At 49.0% G+C, this 17,444-nt stretch overlaps 2 protein-coding genes across 7 annotated transcripts in view; one reads left to right on the top strand and one right to left on the bottom strand.

The window, feature by feature from the left end:
* The window catches only part of ASTN2 (astrotactin 2), a 261,724-nt gene extending 255,300 nt beyond the window's left edge, over window positions 1–6,424 (top strand). For all 3 annotated transcript variants that reach the window (XM_085239624.1, XM_085239626.1, XM_085239625.1), the window contains exon 23: window positions 5,527–6,424. In XM_085239624.1, coding sequence (XP_085095750.1) covers window positions 5,527–5,764 — 238 coding nt within the window. In that variant the 3' untranslated portion in view covers window positions 5,765–6,424. The remainder of the gene's footprint in view (window positions 1–5,526) is intronic.
* A 4,869-nt stretch (window positions 6,425–11,293) lies between these two features.
* Window positions 11,294–17,444, bottom strand: part of PAPPA (pappalysin 1) — a 359,398-nt gene continuing 353,247 nt past the window's right edge. For 3 of the 4 annotated variants that reach the window (XM_085239622.1, XM_085239623.1, XM_010720813.3), the window contains one exon: window positions 11,294–17,346. In XM_085239622.1, the coding sequence (XP_085095748.1) occupies window positions 17,239–17,346 (108 nt within the window). In that variant the 3' untranslated portion in view covers window positions 11,294–17,238. The remainder of the gene's footprint in view (window positions 17,347–17,444) is intronic. The other variant, XR_014887326.1, reaches the window with a different exon arrangement.

The following is a 17,444-nucleotide window of genomic DNA, read 5'->3' as shown; positions in this document are numbered from 1 at the left end:
TTCCCAGAGTTCCCTTTTCCATCTTCACTCTCCCATAACAATAATTCAACTAAGAAGATTGTCCTTAATTTCATTGCTGTGGTGTCCCTGGTACCATGCAAGGAGTGTTTGGAAGTGGTCATAACCCTGTGGACAAGTTACAGTCTCTTACAGAATTCAAGTAGCCTTGAAGCTTTTGTAGACATGCTCTCGAATCATCCTCATCTAACTTTGGATGGGGCCCTAGGCAGTCTGTTCTGGTGCTGAGTTTAGTGGTTGACAACCACTGGAACTAGATCCCTTCCAACCCAAGCCATTCTATGATTCTTTGTTGCTCTCTGACAAACTGGAGCAGGGAAGGATGGAAGAGTGGGGTTGGGCTGTCCGTGAATAAGAATTTCCTTCTTTCTCCTCAACTCCTGTCTGCTTGTTGGACACGAACAAGGATCTGTCCATAATACCAGGATGACAGCACTTCACAGCAGCTTCTCCTCTCCCAGACGTAAATCCAGGTGGCCCGGTGCTTGCCCTCCCACAGAAACGACCTTGGTCATAATTTCTTTGATAGCTCATTAGCGCCTGACGCCGAGCCACTCTTCCTTCCCACCGCCTTCCTCCTTCTCCGATGACACTGCAGACTTGTTTGTCCTTTCCAACTGCTCTTCTCTGTCTGAGCCCCTGGGGTCCATCAGCCTCTCCTTACACTCTTCCTACTTTCTTATTTCCCTTGTCACTTGAGATCCAACGTATTGCAGCATGTTAGCTACCCTGATACCTGCACTGAGCCGCCAGAGTTGCAAGGTGACATTTAAATAGCCCGCATTGTTGCACTCCAGACCAAGCTACATCTGGAGCCAGCGGTCGATTCGGCTGCTGTCTGCCTTCCTCGCCAGGCAGATGATCCCTTGCAGAGCTCATGTGCCCCCACTCCATGTTTGAGCAGTGTGTGACCTGCAGCCAAGGGGAAATGCAGCAGCAGTCGATGCCAGACTGACAAGAGCAGAGCTCTGCATCCCGCCCAGCATCGCCGGGAGCTGGGACAGAAGCGGAGGCACTGACGTAGGGAGGATTTGCCAAGGGAGGCCATCTCGTAACGCGATTTTAATTGACGGGCTGTTCTCCTTCCCAGAGGAACATTCATTTTCATACCTTGAAATGTTTATCAGATGAGCCTCAGATTCGCAGTAAATGTTCGCTCATAAAACTGAGCGACAAGAGGGAAGTTGATTGCCTCCGTGTAATAAATACATCACACTGGAGTCCTCGTGAGCCCAGTTTCCATGAAAGCCACAGGTTACTGCAAACAGCTGCTCGCGAGAAGACACGCTGACAGCCAGATGTCCCAACCAGACGGTTTACATTAAGGAGACATTAAAAACTTAGCTCATAGGTGGCCCTAAACCAGGACTTTCTGTGGTCAGCAGCATCTTGGCACCTGGCTTGCTTCATCCTGCTCGTCTCCTTCAGCAACAACAACCCCTTTCCTGCTCCCCCCATTCCTCCTACAAACACCAAATGAGTCTCGCAGAGTTAATTTGTTCCAACAAAACAGAGGAATCTGTCTAAAGCAGTGAAGGTTTAATGCTACTGTGTGTTCAGACCTTTGGATCGGTGCAGCAGGAACGCTTCCTGACATGGCAACAGGGAGATTTCTTTATTATTTTCTCATACTATATTTTTGGACAATCCTTGTGACCACTGCAAACAGAGCCTGGCTTTTAGGAGGAGGCGGGAGAAAGAATTAGGTTAAAATCTTCCTTCTGTGCCCCTGCCTGCGGCTACCAGGAACAGCAAGGTCAGGATGTGGGGCTCACAGCTCTCCTTCCCTCAGGCAGGTCCCCAGGCAGCAGCCGGGGCGGCCTCATGAGATCAGTGCATCCCCAGAGCAGCTGCCTTCTGGTACCGAGGGGAATGCAATGTACCGATGGGAGGCTGTGATAAGAGGCCATGGAGTCCCGGACTCATTATCCTCTCAGATGAGGGTCTGACAGACCTGGGTCAGTTCTCAGTAGAGTGGAAAAATCTGAATCGATGACAAAATCGTCCCATATGGGAACAGAGCAGACAGGCAGCCAGCCTCTCCTGCAGCAGACCGAGGAAGCTCGTCCTCCCTCTCGCTTGGCACCTTCCTTGGCAGCCCCTCACCCCCCCCCACCCCTCACCCCACACCAAGAGGGAAGCAGCCGTGCGGAGCCATCGCTATCAAAATACCTCTCTCCACCATTTATGATGTGGGTGATGACCTCCTAAATCCATCACTCAAGAACCGGTCCCTGGGGACACCCAGAGTGGGGACACCCTGCAGTGGAGCTGGGCTATGGGGGAGCAAATAGGGGCTGCTTCATCCTTTGGAGGGCTGGGATCTGGCCGTGAAAATGACCCCCGCCTCGCTCCCCTGCTGTCCTCTCTTGATTCCTGCCCTTTAATAAGGCAATAAATTATTGTTTCTGGCAGGGATGAGGTTGGTCAGCATTTAGGAAGATTTCATTTCCAGTATTTGAAAAGGTGGTCGTTCTGACCCGACAGCCCTCCGCAGGGAGCACTTGGGTAATACCCAGGGCTTGATTTATGGTGTTAAATTGGCAGCCCAAGAGCTGCTCCTGTAATTTATTACCCAGCCTTCACCAGAAAGCTTCTCTCCCTTTCTCACCCCTCCCCTCACCCGCTCTGTCTCTCTTGCTCCTTATTTTTTTTTTAAGAGGGAACAGCTGACAGCCAAAAGCTAAATCTAATATTTACACATGACTTCATTACCTCACTAAAATAAGTGACTCAGTCTCAAAGCAGTGAAACCCATCAAAACTGGGGCTTTGGTGCCGGAAACCAAAAGTGAGGGACCTGATTCCCTCCCTCCCGTCACCTGGACCATGGTGCTGTGCTTTCTCAGCATCCTTGTAGAGTCAGCTCATCGTGTGCTGCATCCTTTTCTTGGGGCTGATGCACCAAGCACAACTGCAGATGCTGCATATGTGGAGACCATCAACCCAAGAAGCATTGCCTGCAGCAAATGAGAGACCAGTAGGTCTGCATGGTTACTGCTCTTTGTTGAGCTGTAGATGTAGATGTTCCTGCTCCTTGCAGGGGAGTTGGATCAGATGACCTTTGAAGATTCCTTCCAACTCAAACCATTCTGTGATTCGCAAATGAGAGTGTTTGTCTGGCCAAGAGACCCATATGTCTATCAGGAAAAGAAGGCAACCTGGTCATTTTTAGCAAAATCCAGGTGATCCTGGGGTGGTGGAACATGCAGTGAAAATGGGAGAGTAGAGAAGACCAAGGGAGATGGAGGGAAATGGTCAGGTTATGCAGGAGGGAAGTGAGAGATGGGCTGAGAGGGCTGTGCAGGGGAGGAGACAGGTGGTGAGATGGAAGGAGAAAAAGGGAAGAGCTTGGCCAGCAGATGTGTGTGAGCATGTGCTGGGGTGCTCACCCCTCAACCTGATTAGGAGCACGTCACTGTCACCTACCACTGGCCACATCCACTTGTTGCTGCTCTCTTCTTGTGCAAGCCTGGGAAGGCCTCCTGGTGAGCTGGACTAGGAACCAGTTTGGGAGAAAACCCTTTGGATGCTTAATTGGCCTTCAGGTGAACAACTTCTCCATGTCAGTGCATCCCATTCATCCCAATGGACATCTGCACCAGCACAAGCCAATGGGCAGGGATAAGCTGGGATACTTTTGGCGATGGAGATGATTTATGATAAGTAAGGGTCACCATAGAGCTGTAGCCCTGGAAAGATGATAGTTATCCCATTGAGAGAGAGGCAGGTCTGGTTCAGTGCTCTGCTCCCGAGCACAATCTGCTTACAGGAATGTCCATCTTACATGGTGTGTGTGGGCTCTACAAATGTAGACCAACCTCCCCTTCAAGAAAGAGCAGATGTTATGAAACAGTTTCTCAGCATTAAGATGGGTAAACTGAAGGACTGCTTGTGGGAACAAACTGTGCTCCGCCCTTGACTAAAGAGCAGGTTGGACATATTCATCAGGGCAGGTTGGACATATGCATCAGGGCAGGCTGATTGCAGCAAGGCACAAATGATCCCTTTTGGTTCCTTCCACCAGCAGTGAGTGTGACTGGGGGAGATCTGTTGGCCTCATTGTAGCACCAGGCACTACGGATCTTGGTTTGCTGCTGAGCTGAGCTTTAATCCGTGAGTCTTTGCTGAGAGCATCTGATGCCACCGTGGAATTTCACACGTGTGAACTGGGGGATCAGTGGCACATCAGGAGGTGCTGATGTGCCCTTGTGCCTCATCCGCCCTCCTTCCCCACATCCCATACTGGGTGCTGCTGGTGCTGCTCCTCGCTAGGAGCTCACAGCCCAGGCTGCAACGCCGCTCAGCTTCCATAATCAAATAATCCCCATGTTTATGCCTCACTGACTGACAGCGCTGCCTCTGACATATCATTATCAGGAATTTACATTCCTCCAGGAACTGTGAAATCCCCTAACCCCAAATCCAGAGCTTTCCTGTGGCACCAGAGGGAGAGGAAATAATCTGTGATCTTGAGACTTTCAGACCACTGAAGTAAACCCTCTTCCCCTCCCTTTGTTTGATTTAGCACTTTGCAGACTCCCACAAGGGGATTCTTGGTTTCTAACGGGTTTATTTTGTTTTGTCTTAATGTGTTGTGCTTTTTCTCCTCGCTCTTCTAGTGTCAGTCCTTTCGAGCCATTTGCCTCCTGGAGACTTAGGGAAACAGAGCAGGGAGGGCAGCACTCGTGGGCTGGCAGTAGTGAGGGTCCCCACGGTGTGCTGTGGAACATGGGACACTCTGGTGACCACCTGGCACAGTTCTCAGGGCACCCGAGCTGCTCTGCTGCTCAGGCCTGAGGTTCCTCCAGCCCCATGCATGGATGTGCTATGAACTTTGACACAAAACAGAGCTGCTCTCCACCTAAAACAGGCAAGGCGATGTCTCAGGCCGTGGTTCTCATCCGTTGAACCTCATGAGGCTCAACAAAGCCAAGTGCAGGGTATTGTGCTTGAGTTGGTGTAATCCCAGCTACATGTATGGACTGAGAGAAGAACTCACTGAGAGCAGCCCCACGGAGAAGGTGAGGTTGGAGCACCTCTGTTATGCAGACAGACTGAGAGCTGGGGGTGTTCAGCCTGGAGAAGGCTCCGGGGAGACCTTACTGCAGCCTTCTTAAAGGGAGCTTATAAGCAGGAGGAAGAGGGACTTTTTACATGGGCAGATAATGATGGGACAAAAGAGGGAATGGATTTAAACTAAAAGAGAGCAGATTTAGGTCAGATGTGAGCAGGAAATTCCTTACTAGAGCTCAGTGAGGCACTGCTGCCTAGAGATGTGTGAGTGCCCATCCCTGGAGGCGCCCAAGGCCACGCATGGGGCCCTGGGCAGCCTGAGCTGGGGGGTCTGCCGGCCCACAGCAGTGGAGTGGGGCTGGGGGAGTTGTAAGGTCCCTTTCAACCCAACCATTCTGTGGTTCTGTGATTCTTGCCATGAGACAGAACCAGTGATGGAAGCCAGGTGTGCCCTGGGGACTCCTCCGCCTCTGTTTCTGGTTCTTCCCTCCAGGAAGGCACACCTGATCCTACGGAGGTTGGAGAAAGTCAGCAGCCACTGCTCAACACTGCTCCGCAGCTCCTACATCCAGAGCCGCACCGAGACCATGCCCTACCTGTTCTGCCGCAGCGAGGAGGTCCGGCCTCCTGGCATGGTGTGGTACAGCATCCTAAAGGACACCAAAGTCACGTGCGAGGAGAAGATGGTCTCCATGCTGCGCAACACCTACGGGGAGTCCAAGGGGCGGTGAGGGACGGTGCCGGCCTGGAGCTGTGGGAGGCAGAGGGACTCCGAGGAGTCGAGGACTCGTGATGTGCTGAGTGCTGCTGGGGTTCGGGGACGGGAGGTGTTCGGAGGGGTGAAAGGGGACAGCGAGGCCAAGCAGGACTTTCTCACACCAATGGCAGAGAAACGCAAAATCTGCAAGTTGGACTTTAATTTCCTTTCCTTTCGTTTTTTAATTTTTCCAGAGGAAACAAACAAACAAACAAACAAAAACCACAACAAAAACCAACCAACCAACAAAAACCCAACACCTGATTTGACTCAGCGTAAAAGTCTCTCCTTTTTAATCTTTTCTTACTGAATTTCCTGGACTACACACTCCGAAACGCTGGGAGGAGGCGATACCCGCAGGAGGTGAGAACCTGAGCAGGGGAATTGCTGGGCCTGGGGATCCCCTGCCCACCCAGAGCCGTGGGACCAGGAATTTGGTGCCATGTTGGCCGAGGACGCCAGGAGCATCCCAGCTGTGAGCGCGTGGCCCAGAGGTGGATGCCAGGCAGGTGCCAGGACGTTGTGGACACGCTGGGGGTTTTTTACCACTCCAAAGTAGCAGAATGGCTCCGTGCCTTCGTTCGCAAGGCTCCCGGCAGCTCGTTCTGTGCATTAAAGGTTCATATTAAGTCCATCTCCGTGCTTCCTTTGGTGTTTCTTCCTGATGCTGTCTCGCCGCTGCTTCAGCCGGGAGGAGAGGACTTCCCCAATGGCCAACCCCAATGACCAGAGACCGGCGCTGACCCTGAGAGCAGGCACTGGGAGAGGAGGGGAAAGTGCAGCCTCTGTGTAGGGTCCTGGCCCTGCCCAGCACCCATCCCAGCTCCTCTGGGAGCTTCAGATATGTGGGAAAGCCCAAGAAGGAAGCCAGGGGCTAAAAAGACATGGAGAATCTGGTTTCTTTTACTGTCAGATGTGGGTTAGGCTGGCCCGGGATCTGTGTGGGTAATGGATTTTTCAGTCTGGTCGCCAAACCAGTAAGTGCAGGAGGGTGAGAGGAAAAAAAACAACAAAAATCAGAGCAGCCCAAAGCTATTGCTTTTTCTTTCTTAAAGCAAAACAGCAAACCTGGAGGGGGGCTGGAGGGAGAAAAGGAAACACTGTGGGCTGAATGAATCAGTTCAGTCAGCCCAAAGCAAACAGTTCTGTTTGTTTTTTTTCCAGGTTATTTAACCCTTTAAAGTAAAAGAAAACAAGCAGGAGGTGAGTTTCAAAGTGGACATGTTTTGAATCCAAAAAAAGGTGCAGGATTTGATGTGGAGGAAGTTCAGCCAGGCTTATCCTTCTCGAGATAAACCTCTTTGCATGCTTTGGATAATTGTGGTCGTGTCTCCCACATTGCTCTTGTTTTTTTCCTTTGGTCCTGTCTCTTCATTTGTCTTGACCCACGTGGATGCTGCAGGTTGGGGAGCCCTCCAGCACCTGGTCAGTGTCCTGCTGGAGCTCACAGGGGAGCCTTTGGAGCAAGAGCACCACAGGTTGCCTAGAGGCCCTTTTTTTTTTTAGCTAAAATCCTTTTTCCTGATTTGGTGTTCCTGGGGATGGAGGGGACAACCTCAGCTTGCTGCAGCCCAATGCACACTTGCATTTCCTTGCCTGGGTTTGATGAGCCCCAGTGCATCTCAATGCCATCCTGCCTCTAAGTGCCACTGGCCTCGTCCAGAGTCAGCTCCCAAATCTTGCACCTCTGGAAGTGGGTAGCTCTACTCGGAGATGAGGTGTTGCAGCATTATTTGCACAGCTTGGCTATTGTGTGAAGCAAAACAAAGCAAAAACCCTCAGATTGCAAATGTGCTGATGTCCCAGCCTGATGTCCCAGCCTGATGTCACTGAGTGACACTGCTGGCAATTTCTGCGATGCCAATGACACAGCAGATGGGGATATTGTGGTGGTTACAGGACTAACGCTATTATGGGATGCCTGACTGCCACGAGGGCAGTGTTGTAGGAACTGGGAGTGGGGACCACACTCCAAAGCCCACTCACATCCTTGGTGATGCTGGTGGCAGCACGGGGGGAATGCAGCAGGCGGATGTGCTGGGGCAGAGTGGCAGAGAGCATTTGGCAGCCGTTCAGCTGTCGAGGAGCACACTGAGCTCTCATCTCAGTGCCAGCCCCAGGCAGACTGTGGCCACGGATGCTGCCCGGCGCAGCCGACCCAAGCCAAACAAACCCGAGGAATTCGTCGAGGTTACACATGCTTGGGCTCACGGCTGAAAGGAAGGTTCTGTGTTTTCTAGCTGGAAATTTGGGAGAATGTAACCATCAGGCTTTCAAGATAAACAGTTGCAGTCACAGCTCAGCAATGCGTGCCCGCATGCAGTGTGCACTGCAGCCATCCTCCTGGGTGCATTGGAGGGAAGGAGCAGCACGAGGGGCTTCCTCTGCAGGCATTGCTCACCCAGCACCTTCCATGTGCTCACACTCCTGTCATACCCATCCACACCAGCCCTGGTTTTTTTTCCTTTTTTTTTTTTTTTTTTTCAGTCTAACAAAGGGACGTGGGCTCCAGCTAAGATGGGAAGCTTGCATGCTTCTTAAAAATAAATGTACAGCTGGGAGGCAGGGGGTAGCTTCCATAAGGTAAGCTGGTAGGTAATATCTTCGTAGGAAGGGGGTGAGAGTGGCTGCTGGCACCAGTTCTACATTCACTGCAAGTAAAATGATCAGAAGGCTGCGGATAGCAGGTGACAAGACTTGGTATCTACAAAAAAAAAAAAAAAAGAGAACAACAGAAAAAACACAACTATTTTATGTAAGCTTTTAACCACGGATGGTCCTCACTAGGCCTGAGTCACCTGGAAGATCATCCAGACCTTCAGAACTATTTTCACACATTACTGCCTCTCATGAACGTAATGTTTTTAGGATCCTTTGGCTGCGTTTTATCAGCAAACTTTTGGGCTAGGGGATGAGTGGAAGAGGCCTGGGAACAGCTCACCTGCCTGCACTGTGCCTTAGGCCGTGGCACCCAAGGAGGTGCACTGGGCAGCACAGAGAGCGCACACATAGGCACCATCTGCTAACATGCACAGCTGGGTGCTCATCTGATCTTCAGGTGCCTTCAGTACATGGGAAAGGTGAGCAGCTTTCCTTACACTCCAGTTTCTGGAAGCCTTTCTTGAAGTCTCTACATCCTTTTGTCCAAATTGCTTCGTGTTGCCAACAGCTGCATTTTCCCATTCCTACAGTTCCCAGTGCCACACTTGGTGGAGGAGCTGTGGTTTCAGCCAGGCGACGACTCAGATGTATCAACCAGGAGCAGTTCCCCTTGCTGTCACATGCAGTGAACGCAGTCAGCTCCTTTGGTTTATGGCAGCCAACGGGAACCATGGTGGGTGACACGAGTGCCTGCAGCCACACAGTGCTTGGTGGCATGGACTGGCTGGCATTGCAGCTTGGGGCTGATCAGAAAGTGACATTCCTTGCTTTCTTTCCCTCCACCTCTTTTAACATCAGCTGGTGGCCCACTCTTTGAGCAGTGCCTTCAGCCCTCTCTCAATGCAGGTATTGATGTATGTTTTTCCCCTTCTCCACCCTTTAGCGATTGATTTCCAGACAGACACATGAACTGGCCATAGAAATGGTTATTTTGGCCGCAGACTGCAATTGATTGTGCTCGTGTGGTTGTGCACATGTGAGGAATGGAGATGAGCATCGCTCAGTGGCTGCAGCACAGCCCAGCAGGAGCTGCCTCCATAGGTTGCTCCTGTCTTAAAGCCTGTATTAATGCTTAATAGATCCTTCAATGCACAGCTAATTGATTTATGTATTGCTATAGACACAAACCGTTTAATACACCGTTTATAGGCCTTTTTAGCTACAGTGTGTTCTATTGACAGGCCCGTTCAACGTGCTTATACTCCATTAATAATGCATTGGCCACTGACAAGGATGGCATAGAAGCACCGTGCACTGTCACTCTCTCTCCCCACTCAATATATTGCAGTAGATTTTGACAGCTGAAATGCAAAACATCTTTTTTAGTGACTCACTTATGTCAGTGTAAAAAAAAAAATAATAATTTATTGCTGCCCTTCAGTTTATTGCCCCCAAACGCCCCATAGACTGCGGTGTGGAATTCATTTGTTGTTCAGTCCACAGCCTCTTTACACACGACAGTATTACTGCCACATTTCTAAAAGCGGGCAAAGTGTTGCTTTTCAGTAGTGCACATACATCAGGATGGCAAACAGAGCTGTCTGCCATTATAGTCCAACGGCAACAAAAGCAAAAGGACCTGCAAGTGGTGCAGCACAGCCAACATTAAGGCTCCTACCCACATGCTCCATGTCCTCTCCAGCCTCCCTATCCTGTCTGGGCTTCCCTGGGGAGTTAAATCATTGATGAGGGTGAGAGTTAACTGGGTTAACAACGACCCTCTTCAGAATCAGGGAGTCAATAACTGTCAGGGCTGAATGGCACCTATCCTGACAGTGTGCACAGGCCCAGTTTGGAGACGTCGATGCTGAATCAATTCACATTGTAAATGCTGAGTCGATACGCACTTCCCAGCTACAGCAGCACAGACATCCCTCCCCTGCCTGCTGCGGCAGCTCCAAGCTGGGAGGTGGGCTGGGATCTGCACCACGGGGTCCTGCTATGGGGTGGGCATGGATCTGAGCCTCATCCATCACTCTGCTGAGCAAAATGATGTTAAATGGGACACAGAGCCTCATTCCACAGTGCCCACAGGGTTCTGCATGTGGCACGCTCAGCCCCGGGGTGCATGCAGATGGCTTCCAGCCTTCCTCCCCGCTTAGGTCATATTCCTGAGTCACGGCGAGTTCCTGTTGGGACTCATCTGCTGGATGACGGTGCTGTGCAGCTGATGGAGAAGGTAAGCAGCAGAGGGCAGGGGCAGAGCACGGCGTCCTTAGATGTGCTGGGTGGCAGACAGGTCACGGCAGCACCGAGCTGCAGCCTGGCACAGCCCCAGGTGTCACTGAGGCCAACAGCCCCGCACACGGAACGCAGTCAGCAAGCCTTTACGTGTGAGCGCTCTTTTCCAAGTGATGAGAGCACTATTTAGGCACGCTTACGGGCTTGAATGTTTCTCAAAAGGTTTCCCAATTGAGACAAAGTGGAATTCTTCAGGACAGATCCCATTGCCTCAGGGTCTGATGGCGGAACCAGACCCATTGGGTGGGAGGGAATCACACCACGGCCTGCGGGGGGGCGGCCTCCCTTTACCAGCCCTGCCAGAACACTGTAAGTGCTGCAGACCCTGCCTGAAACTGAGGCAGGGGAGCACATGGGCAGGGCAGCCCATACGGCTGTGCATCCAGATGTGGGACCACGCTCACCCTCCCATACCCGGCGATGCTCGGGGCCAGCTCGACCGAAAGCAAAGACGTGGCAAAAGCAAGCGGTCCAGTTCAGAACTCTTTAATACAAGCTTATATTGTTTGTGTTTCTGATTCTCTGTTCTCCCAGCATCTGGGGACATTAACCCTCATATGTGTGTGAGCATGTGTATGAAGATATATACAAAATCACACAGTTAAATATTTAAGCATACAAGGTATTATATATTTATATAATATAGAACTTTAGGGTATAGGAATCAACAATGGCAAAATATTTCTGATGAATCTGACAAAACTTTTTTTTTTGAGTGAAACATGACCTGTTCTTGAAAGACCAGAGGAAGTTGTTGTTTATTAAAAGAAAAACCTGTATAAAGAAATTCTGTGAAAATGACTTTAAAAAAAACCTCATGAACCAAAAAAGGACAACTGTTAAAAACTGTATTGAAAAAAAAAATAAATTAGATGAACAACTGTGTAAATATAAATTAAAAAAGATGACAATCTTAATAAATAAGCTTTACTATTTACATCTTTATATATTGCTTGGAGACTTAAATTAGATCCGTTAAAAACAAACGAACGCAAAATAAAACCCAAAATCGGAGCAGCAAACGTACAGGCGTGAGGTACAGAATTAAGGGTTGAACTGTATTTTGCTTGGTTCTTTTTTTTTTTTTTTTTTTTTTCTTTTCTCTTTTATACAGTAGACCAGTAGAATTCTTGTGAAAATAGATCCTCAGCACTTCATTGGAGTATTGGTTGACGTCGCTTCCAAAAGGTGCCAAGAAAGATTCCATAATAATAATAATAATAACCATAATAATCATAATAATTATAACAATAATAAAAAGATACAATATGATACATAAATATGGAAGAGCAGTTGGTAATATGAATACATTTTTCTCTAGACGAGATCACAGTTTTATTTGTAAATATTACACTGATATATATATATATAATATTACACATATAATATTATATATATATCATATATATTTATATATATATATTTATATATATAGTACGGCTCAATCCTGCTCCCAGTGAAGTCAACAACAACAACAACAACAACAAAAACCCCTGTTGACTTGGTGGAAGCAAAATTCAGCCTATCATCTGCAGACAGGTTCGTAATTACAGAGGCCGTACAATGCAAGTTCCACAATGGTTCCAATTCCCTCTTTAATTGCTGGTGAAATGTTTTCATTAAAGCCCTAGTTCTTCACACTCAGAAGATGGAAACTGGTGGCTGAATTGTGGCCTCACCAAACAAATGAAAAAACAAAAGACCAATCCAAGCCAGAATGGGAACCAAAGACAAATCGGACTCATAGCTCTGCATCTCGACCTAACAGGACTAACAACACCGAGTAGCACCAAGATCCTCGTCTGTCACGTGAAGCCAACGCAAGCTCTTGGTTCTGGCCTCGAAAGAAGCGATTACTATTCTTAATGAATCTTGGATGTGTAGATCAGGTGAAAAGGGGAAAAAATCCACTTGGAAAACTAAAACTGAAACAAAACCTCAGGCCCTGCTCTGCTCCTGCTGACACGACCAGTGGCTTTGAACACTCGTTCCCCAGGTGGCAAGAACAGCCCAATACAAACTCCGACTGCCCAAATGAGCCATAGCCCCAAGAAAAAACATCTCAGGCCACCTGGGCCTGCTGGAGCCTTGGTTACCAGAGCTTCAGTCATGCTCCCATTGACCTCAGTGGTCAGCAACAGAGACAAGAGGACTGGTCCCTGGCCTTCAAGGTGCACAACACACAAGGCCAGCTGCCCACTCAAGGGAGATGGCCACAGCTGGAGGATGGGATGGCAGGGAACAAACGTGAAGGATATCACCTTCATTGCACCATTGAGACTTACATGGGACCACTAAGATCACAACCATGACAGTATGGAGAATGGTGTCTAAGCTGGGCAGGTTTCCTCCCAGTGACACAAACCACCGAGTGTCACTGAAGCATCATGGATTGAGCAGGGGAGGTCAAGATGAGGCCAAAGAGGTGGCGATTTCCATGGCATCCAAAAAAATTAAAAGGACAAATCTCCAGCTCTAAAATACCCTTGGGCATCCCAGCCTCACCTGACCTCACCGCAACACCTCCTGTTTTCTAGCTTGGCCTCAATTGGGATTAATGGGGCAGGAGTGCAGAAAGGGGACATCAGCACACCGCTGATGGGATCACCCATCTCCTCCCACTCATTCCCAACCTCTTGCAACTCTTCGGGATTCAGACTGCGCAGTGCTTCTGAGTGCAGTAATTAGAGCACACTGAAATACTGGTTAAATGTCTATGTACAGTTGGTTAATGTAAAAATGAGCACAAATACTCACTTAAAAAACAAAACAAAACAAAAATAATCTGGAAAAAAAAATAAACTCCCCCCTCCCCCCAAACAACAGTATATCAGGGGAAAAAAATACCTTAGTCTTAGTTCCTGGACTTATCACAAAGCACAAGGAAAACAAAACCAGACAATGTTATAAAACCTCACAGTACTTCTAGGGAAATCTACACTTAAGTATCTACCTCTACTCAGCTGGCAGAATCAGTGTTTTCCTTTCAAACTGACAAAAATAGGCTCTGCTCTTCTCTCTTCTTGGATTTGGATTATGTGGGTTTTCTCCTATTTTTTTTTTTTTTTTCCCACTTGAATCCTTTGTAGCAAGAAACTTTTGTTGGCTATTGGCTTTCTTTTTCTCTTTTTTTCTTTTTTTTTTTTTCTTTTTTCTTTTTTTTTTTCTTTTTTTTCTTAAACACAGGTGAAACCTAGAACAAACCGACAGTTACAACCAAGTGAAACCGAAACCGGAAGGGAGGTAGCTGGAACCCGACTCCAAGAGTCCTCTGGTGCCATCCTCCTTTCTCAGCCTGGGAGGGGACAGCAGGAGATGCAAGAAAAGCGGGATGACACCAGCTCAGCCCATCTGCGAGAGGGTGGGGAGGGAGTGGGGTAGCAGCTGATAGGAGTTTCCCACCCGATCCCGCACCATTCACTGCTTTCTGCTCCAGCTTGCCCTCCCTCTGGCCATGGAGACCACTGGTGGCCCTTTGGGTGCAGCCTTGGCTCACAGTTTGTGACAGAGATGCTCTTGGCACCGATGTGACCTGGACTTCATAAGCAGCTAAATTTCATCTGCGTGAGCACCTTCTCCTATTCCCCCAATTTTCTTGTTCAGTTTCACCCTGTGTCCCTCTCATCTCCCACTGGATGTCCATCACCATCATGAAGGCTCGTCCCCCAGGACTCTACCAGGCAATCAAGGTCCTTACATCAGTAGATGCTGCAAGGCCATCCAGTTGGTCAGGTACTCAGATCTCTTGAGTCCCATCTCCTTGTTCCCCTTAAAGCAATCTGATCTCCTTGAAAAATCAAAATGTAGCATTCTTAACATGAGTTAACGTGACTCAGAGCAGCATCTCTGCTCGCGGTACTCTCAGCCCCTCTGGAGGAGATGGACAGTGCCAAAAATGGAAAAAAAAAAAATATCAAATAGCAGCATTGAAAGCCTCCGTGCGGGGAAGGGACCTGGTTGTCCCCAGACTGCTGCGAGCAGAGGCTGGCCCTGAGCCACAGAGTGACTCCAAAGGCCCTGAGCCCACAGCAGCGAGTGGCAGTAACGCTAACACAGACCTGTCTCTCTTGGGCAATTCCTAGCTGGGAAAAGCAGATGGAAAATCTCCTCCATGCTGAGCTGCAGAACTCATAAAGGAGTTTTGTAAACTGGTCTGCCATCAGGATGCATGTAGGGCCTGAAGTGGGGTTTCCTACATGGGTGAAATTGGGGTGGTGTGGATGGGAGAGTTCCTGCCAAGATGCCTCAGGTGCTGATGTGCTGGCAGCCTGCAGGTGTTTAGAGGTGCTGTGGGATGCTCCTCTGATGGGCTGGATGGCACATGAACCAATTACCAGGAGAAAGGAGGATGAACGACTGAGAAGGAAGCAACCTTCTCCCAATTACTTATTTCCACTGTTAATTAGGTGGCAAGAAGCACAAGTGGAAGTTTGCCCAGGGACCAGTTTTTGCTAATGCTCTCTACACTAGCAGCCATTCAGCTTTGCTCCATAGAAGGAGCCCTGATCCCACTGCACCACCCTTTCCTCATAGCCCTGCAAGTGGGTACAGAGCCATCCACACGGCTCCCATGGCCAGGCCCTCTCCAAGAGCTTCCCAACAGACAGCTCCTCACCTTCTTACGCTCATCTGCTCTCCAGGCCTCCAGATTTTAGGTTGTGAGATTATTCTCTGGGTTATTCCCATAGAGATGACCCCAATGGTGGGTGAGAAGAGCCTGGCTCTTTGCACCTACAACTGTCAATTTTCCATTTCTAGTTTTCCTACCTATCTTTACATCCATCTCCACGAGCTAAATGATTCCCCTTAACATTCCTGCTTTGCTGTAGTGCCTGAATATTCAAAAAGGCAGGAGAAGGAAAATATCTTTCCAACTTGTCCTTTCCCAGTAGATTGTACAAAGCAGGAGAGCCCCAAGGAACAGGAAGAATTAACATTTGGGAAGATGCTCTTTCAGATGTGTGCTCCTTGCAGCAGGAACCCAAAGCAGCAGGAGACAAGTCCAGGCCACACTGAAGACATCTCTAGGCTTTATGTGGGATGGTTTTAACAGCAGCAATAGCACTAAGATACACTGGCATCTCAGTGACTCTATGTAATGATGAACCCTACAATGAAATGAGCCCCACAAGAGTCTGGCACAACGTGAGCCCCTCTGGGCTGAAACAGGAGGATGGAGCTATATGAAAGGGAATTATGAGAGCTGCTGCAGCTAATGCCCTTCCTGCTGGAAGATTACAAGCAGCTAAGCTCCCAGTCATTCAAAGATATCTGACCTACAGGCCTGGATGCTTAATACTGACAAATATGACCAAAATTTTAATACTGTCTCCCCACAGTACATACTTCCTCCTCTTCCCCTCTCCTAGGAAAAGAAGAGCATGAAGCAGCTGTTAAATATACACAGCCATAAGAGTGGGATGGAGGAGGTTTAGAGAACCCCTTGGGTGGGTGGAGACCAAAAAGCAGATTCCTTTGGCTGGCTGGTGTCCTGTTTTCTTGCCCCAATGCTGAGGAAGAGACCAGAGGGTTTGAAAGGCAGGTTATAGGTAAGCTTTAAGGCAGACTGTTTGGTTGCATGGGGTTGTTTTCACCCTGTCCTGACACAGTAAGGAAACTAGTTGTATGGGACATAGCAGCAGCAGTAGCAGCAGCAGACATGCTCAAATGACAAGTGCAGGGGCGAGTTACCCTCTCTGCTCCTCAGAAGCAATATCCACATTCCTCGATGCCAGTCCTGACTCCCCACTCCCTGGCTCCACAGTGGGACCACTCGCCCACCTCTGCAGAGAAACATCCCAGCAGCCTTTTGGCTTCCGGCTGGGCGACAAGGGGGCTTTTTGTTTGCTTTTTGAGGGTAGGGGGGAGAAGGAGGAGCTGTACAGAAAGGTCACTGCAGCCTGCTGAGCTCTCTGGCTGGAAGTAGCAATCTTGTGAGGAGCAGATGAGTCCCACGTCTCGAGCTGACTGGGCACCTGGCAAGTCACTTGCCAAGAGGCACAGCCCTGCGGAGACCCCACCCCAGCATCAGTGCCCCGAGCATGAGATACCTTGGCATTCAGCATCAGAAAAGGCTCAGCCCGGAGTCCTCCAAGAGCACAGCCTCTTCCACGAATGGTCTGAGTTGTGAGTGCTGGAGAGGGGAAAGTGTTTTTGCGTTGATCATAATCTCTCACTCTTTCTCTCTTTCTCTACTTATTTCTATAAATATGTGTACATAAATAGCTTGTTTCTCGCCTTAAATCTAGATATGAACTGTTCAAATTAGGTGGGCATAACATGCTGTTTTGATACATGAATGTCTTCTCGACTTGACTCTTGGTTGTTTCTTGTCATCGCTATTTAAGATATAGTTAATACATAAACCCCTACTTTGAGTTCTCCTTGGACAAAAATTAAAGGCAGACTGGTTGATTTCTAAGGGTCTCTGGTGCAGAAATGCCATCCAGTTGAGCAGCTAAATGTTAAAAATGATACCAAAAGGGATGTGGTGTCTCTCCTAGCCTGCCTTGAGCAGTGCGGTCCTCCATTCCACGTCGCTCAGCGTTACCCAAGACTGAAGCCACGGAGATCTTTCTGATTGTGCTCTTGGGCGTTGGGGTCCCGGCAAGCACACTCTCCTTGTAGGTCACAGGACATAGGGAAGGGAGTAACCTGGGGAAGGAAACACAGGCATGTGAAGGAATCATAGAATCACAAAATGGCCTGGGTTGAAAAGGACTGTAATGATCATCTAGTACAGCGCTGTGGAG

Source organism: Meleagris gallopavo, chromosome 19, assembly GCF_905368555.1.
Source record: "Meleagris gallopavo chromosome 19, MGAL_WU_HG_1.1, whole genome shotgun sequence".
In the NCBI taxonomy this organism is placed as follows: domain Eukaryota; kingdom Metazoa; phylum Chordata; class Aves; order Galliformes; family Phasianidae; genus Meleagris; species Meleagris gallopavo.
This window is presented reverse-complemented; position numbering and strand designations above follow the sequence as displayed.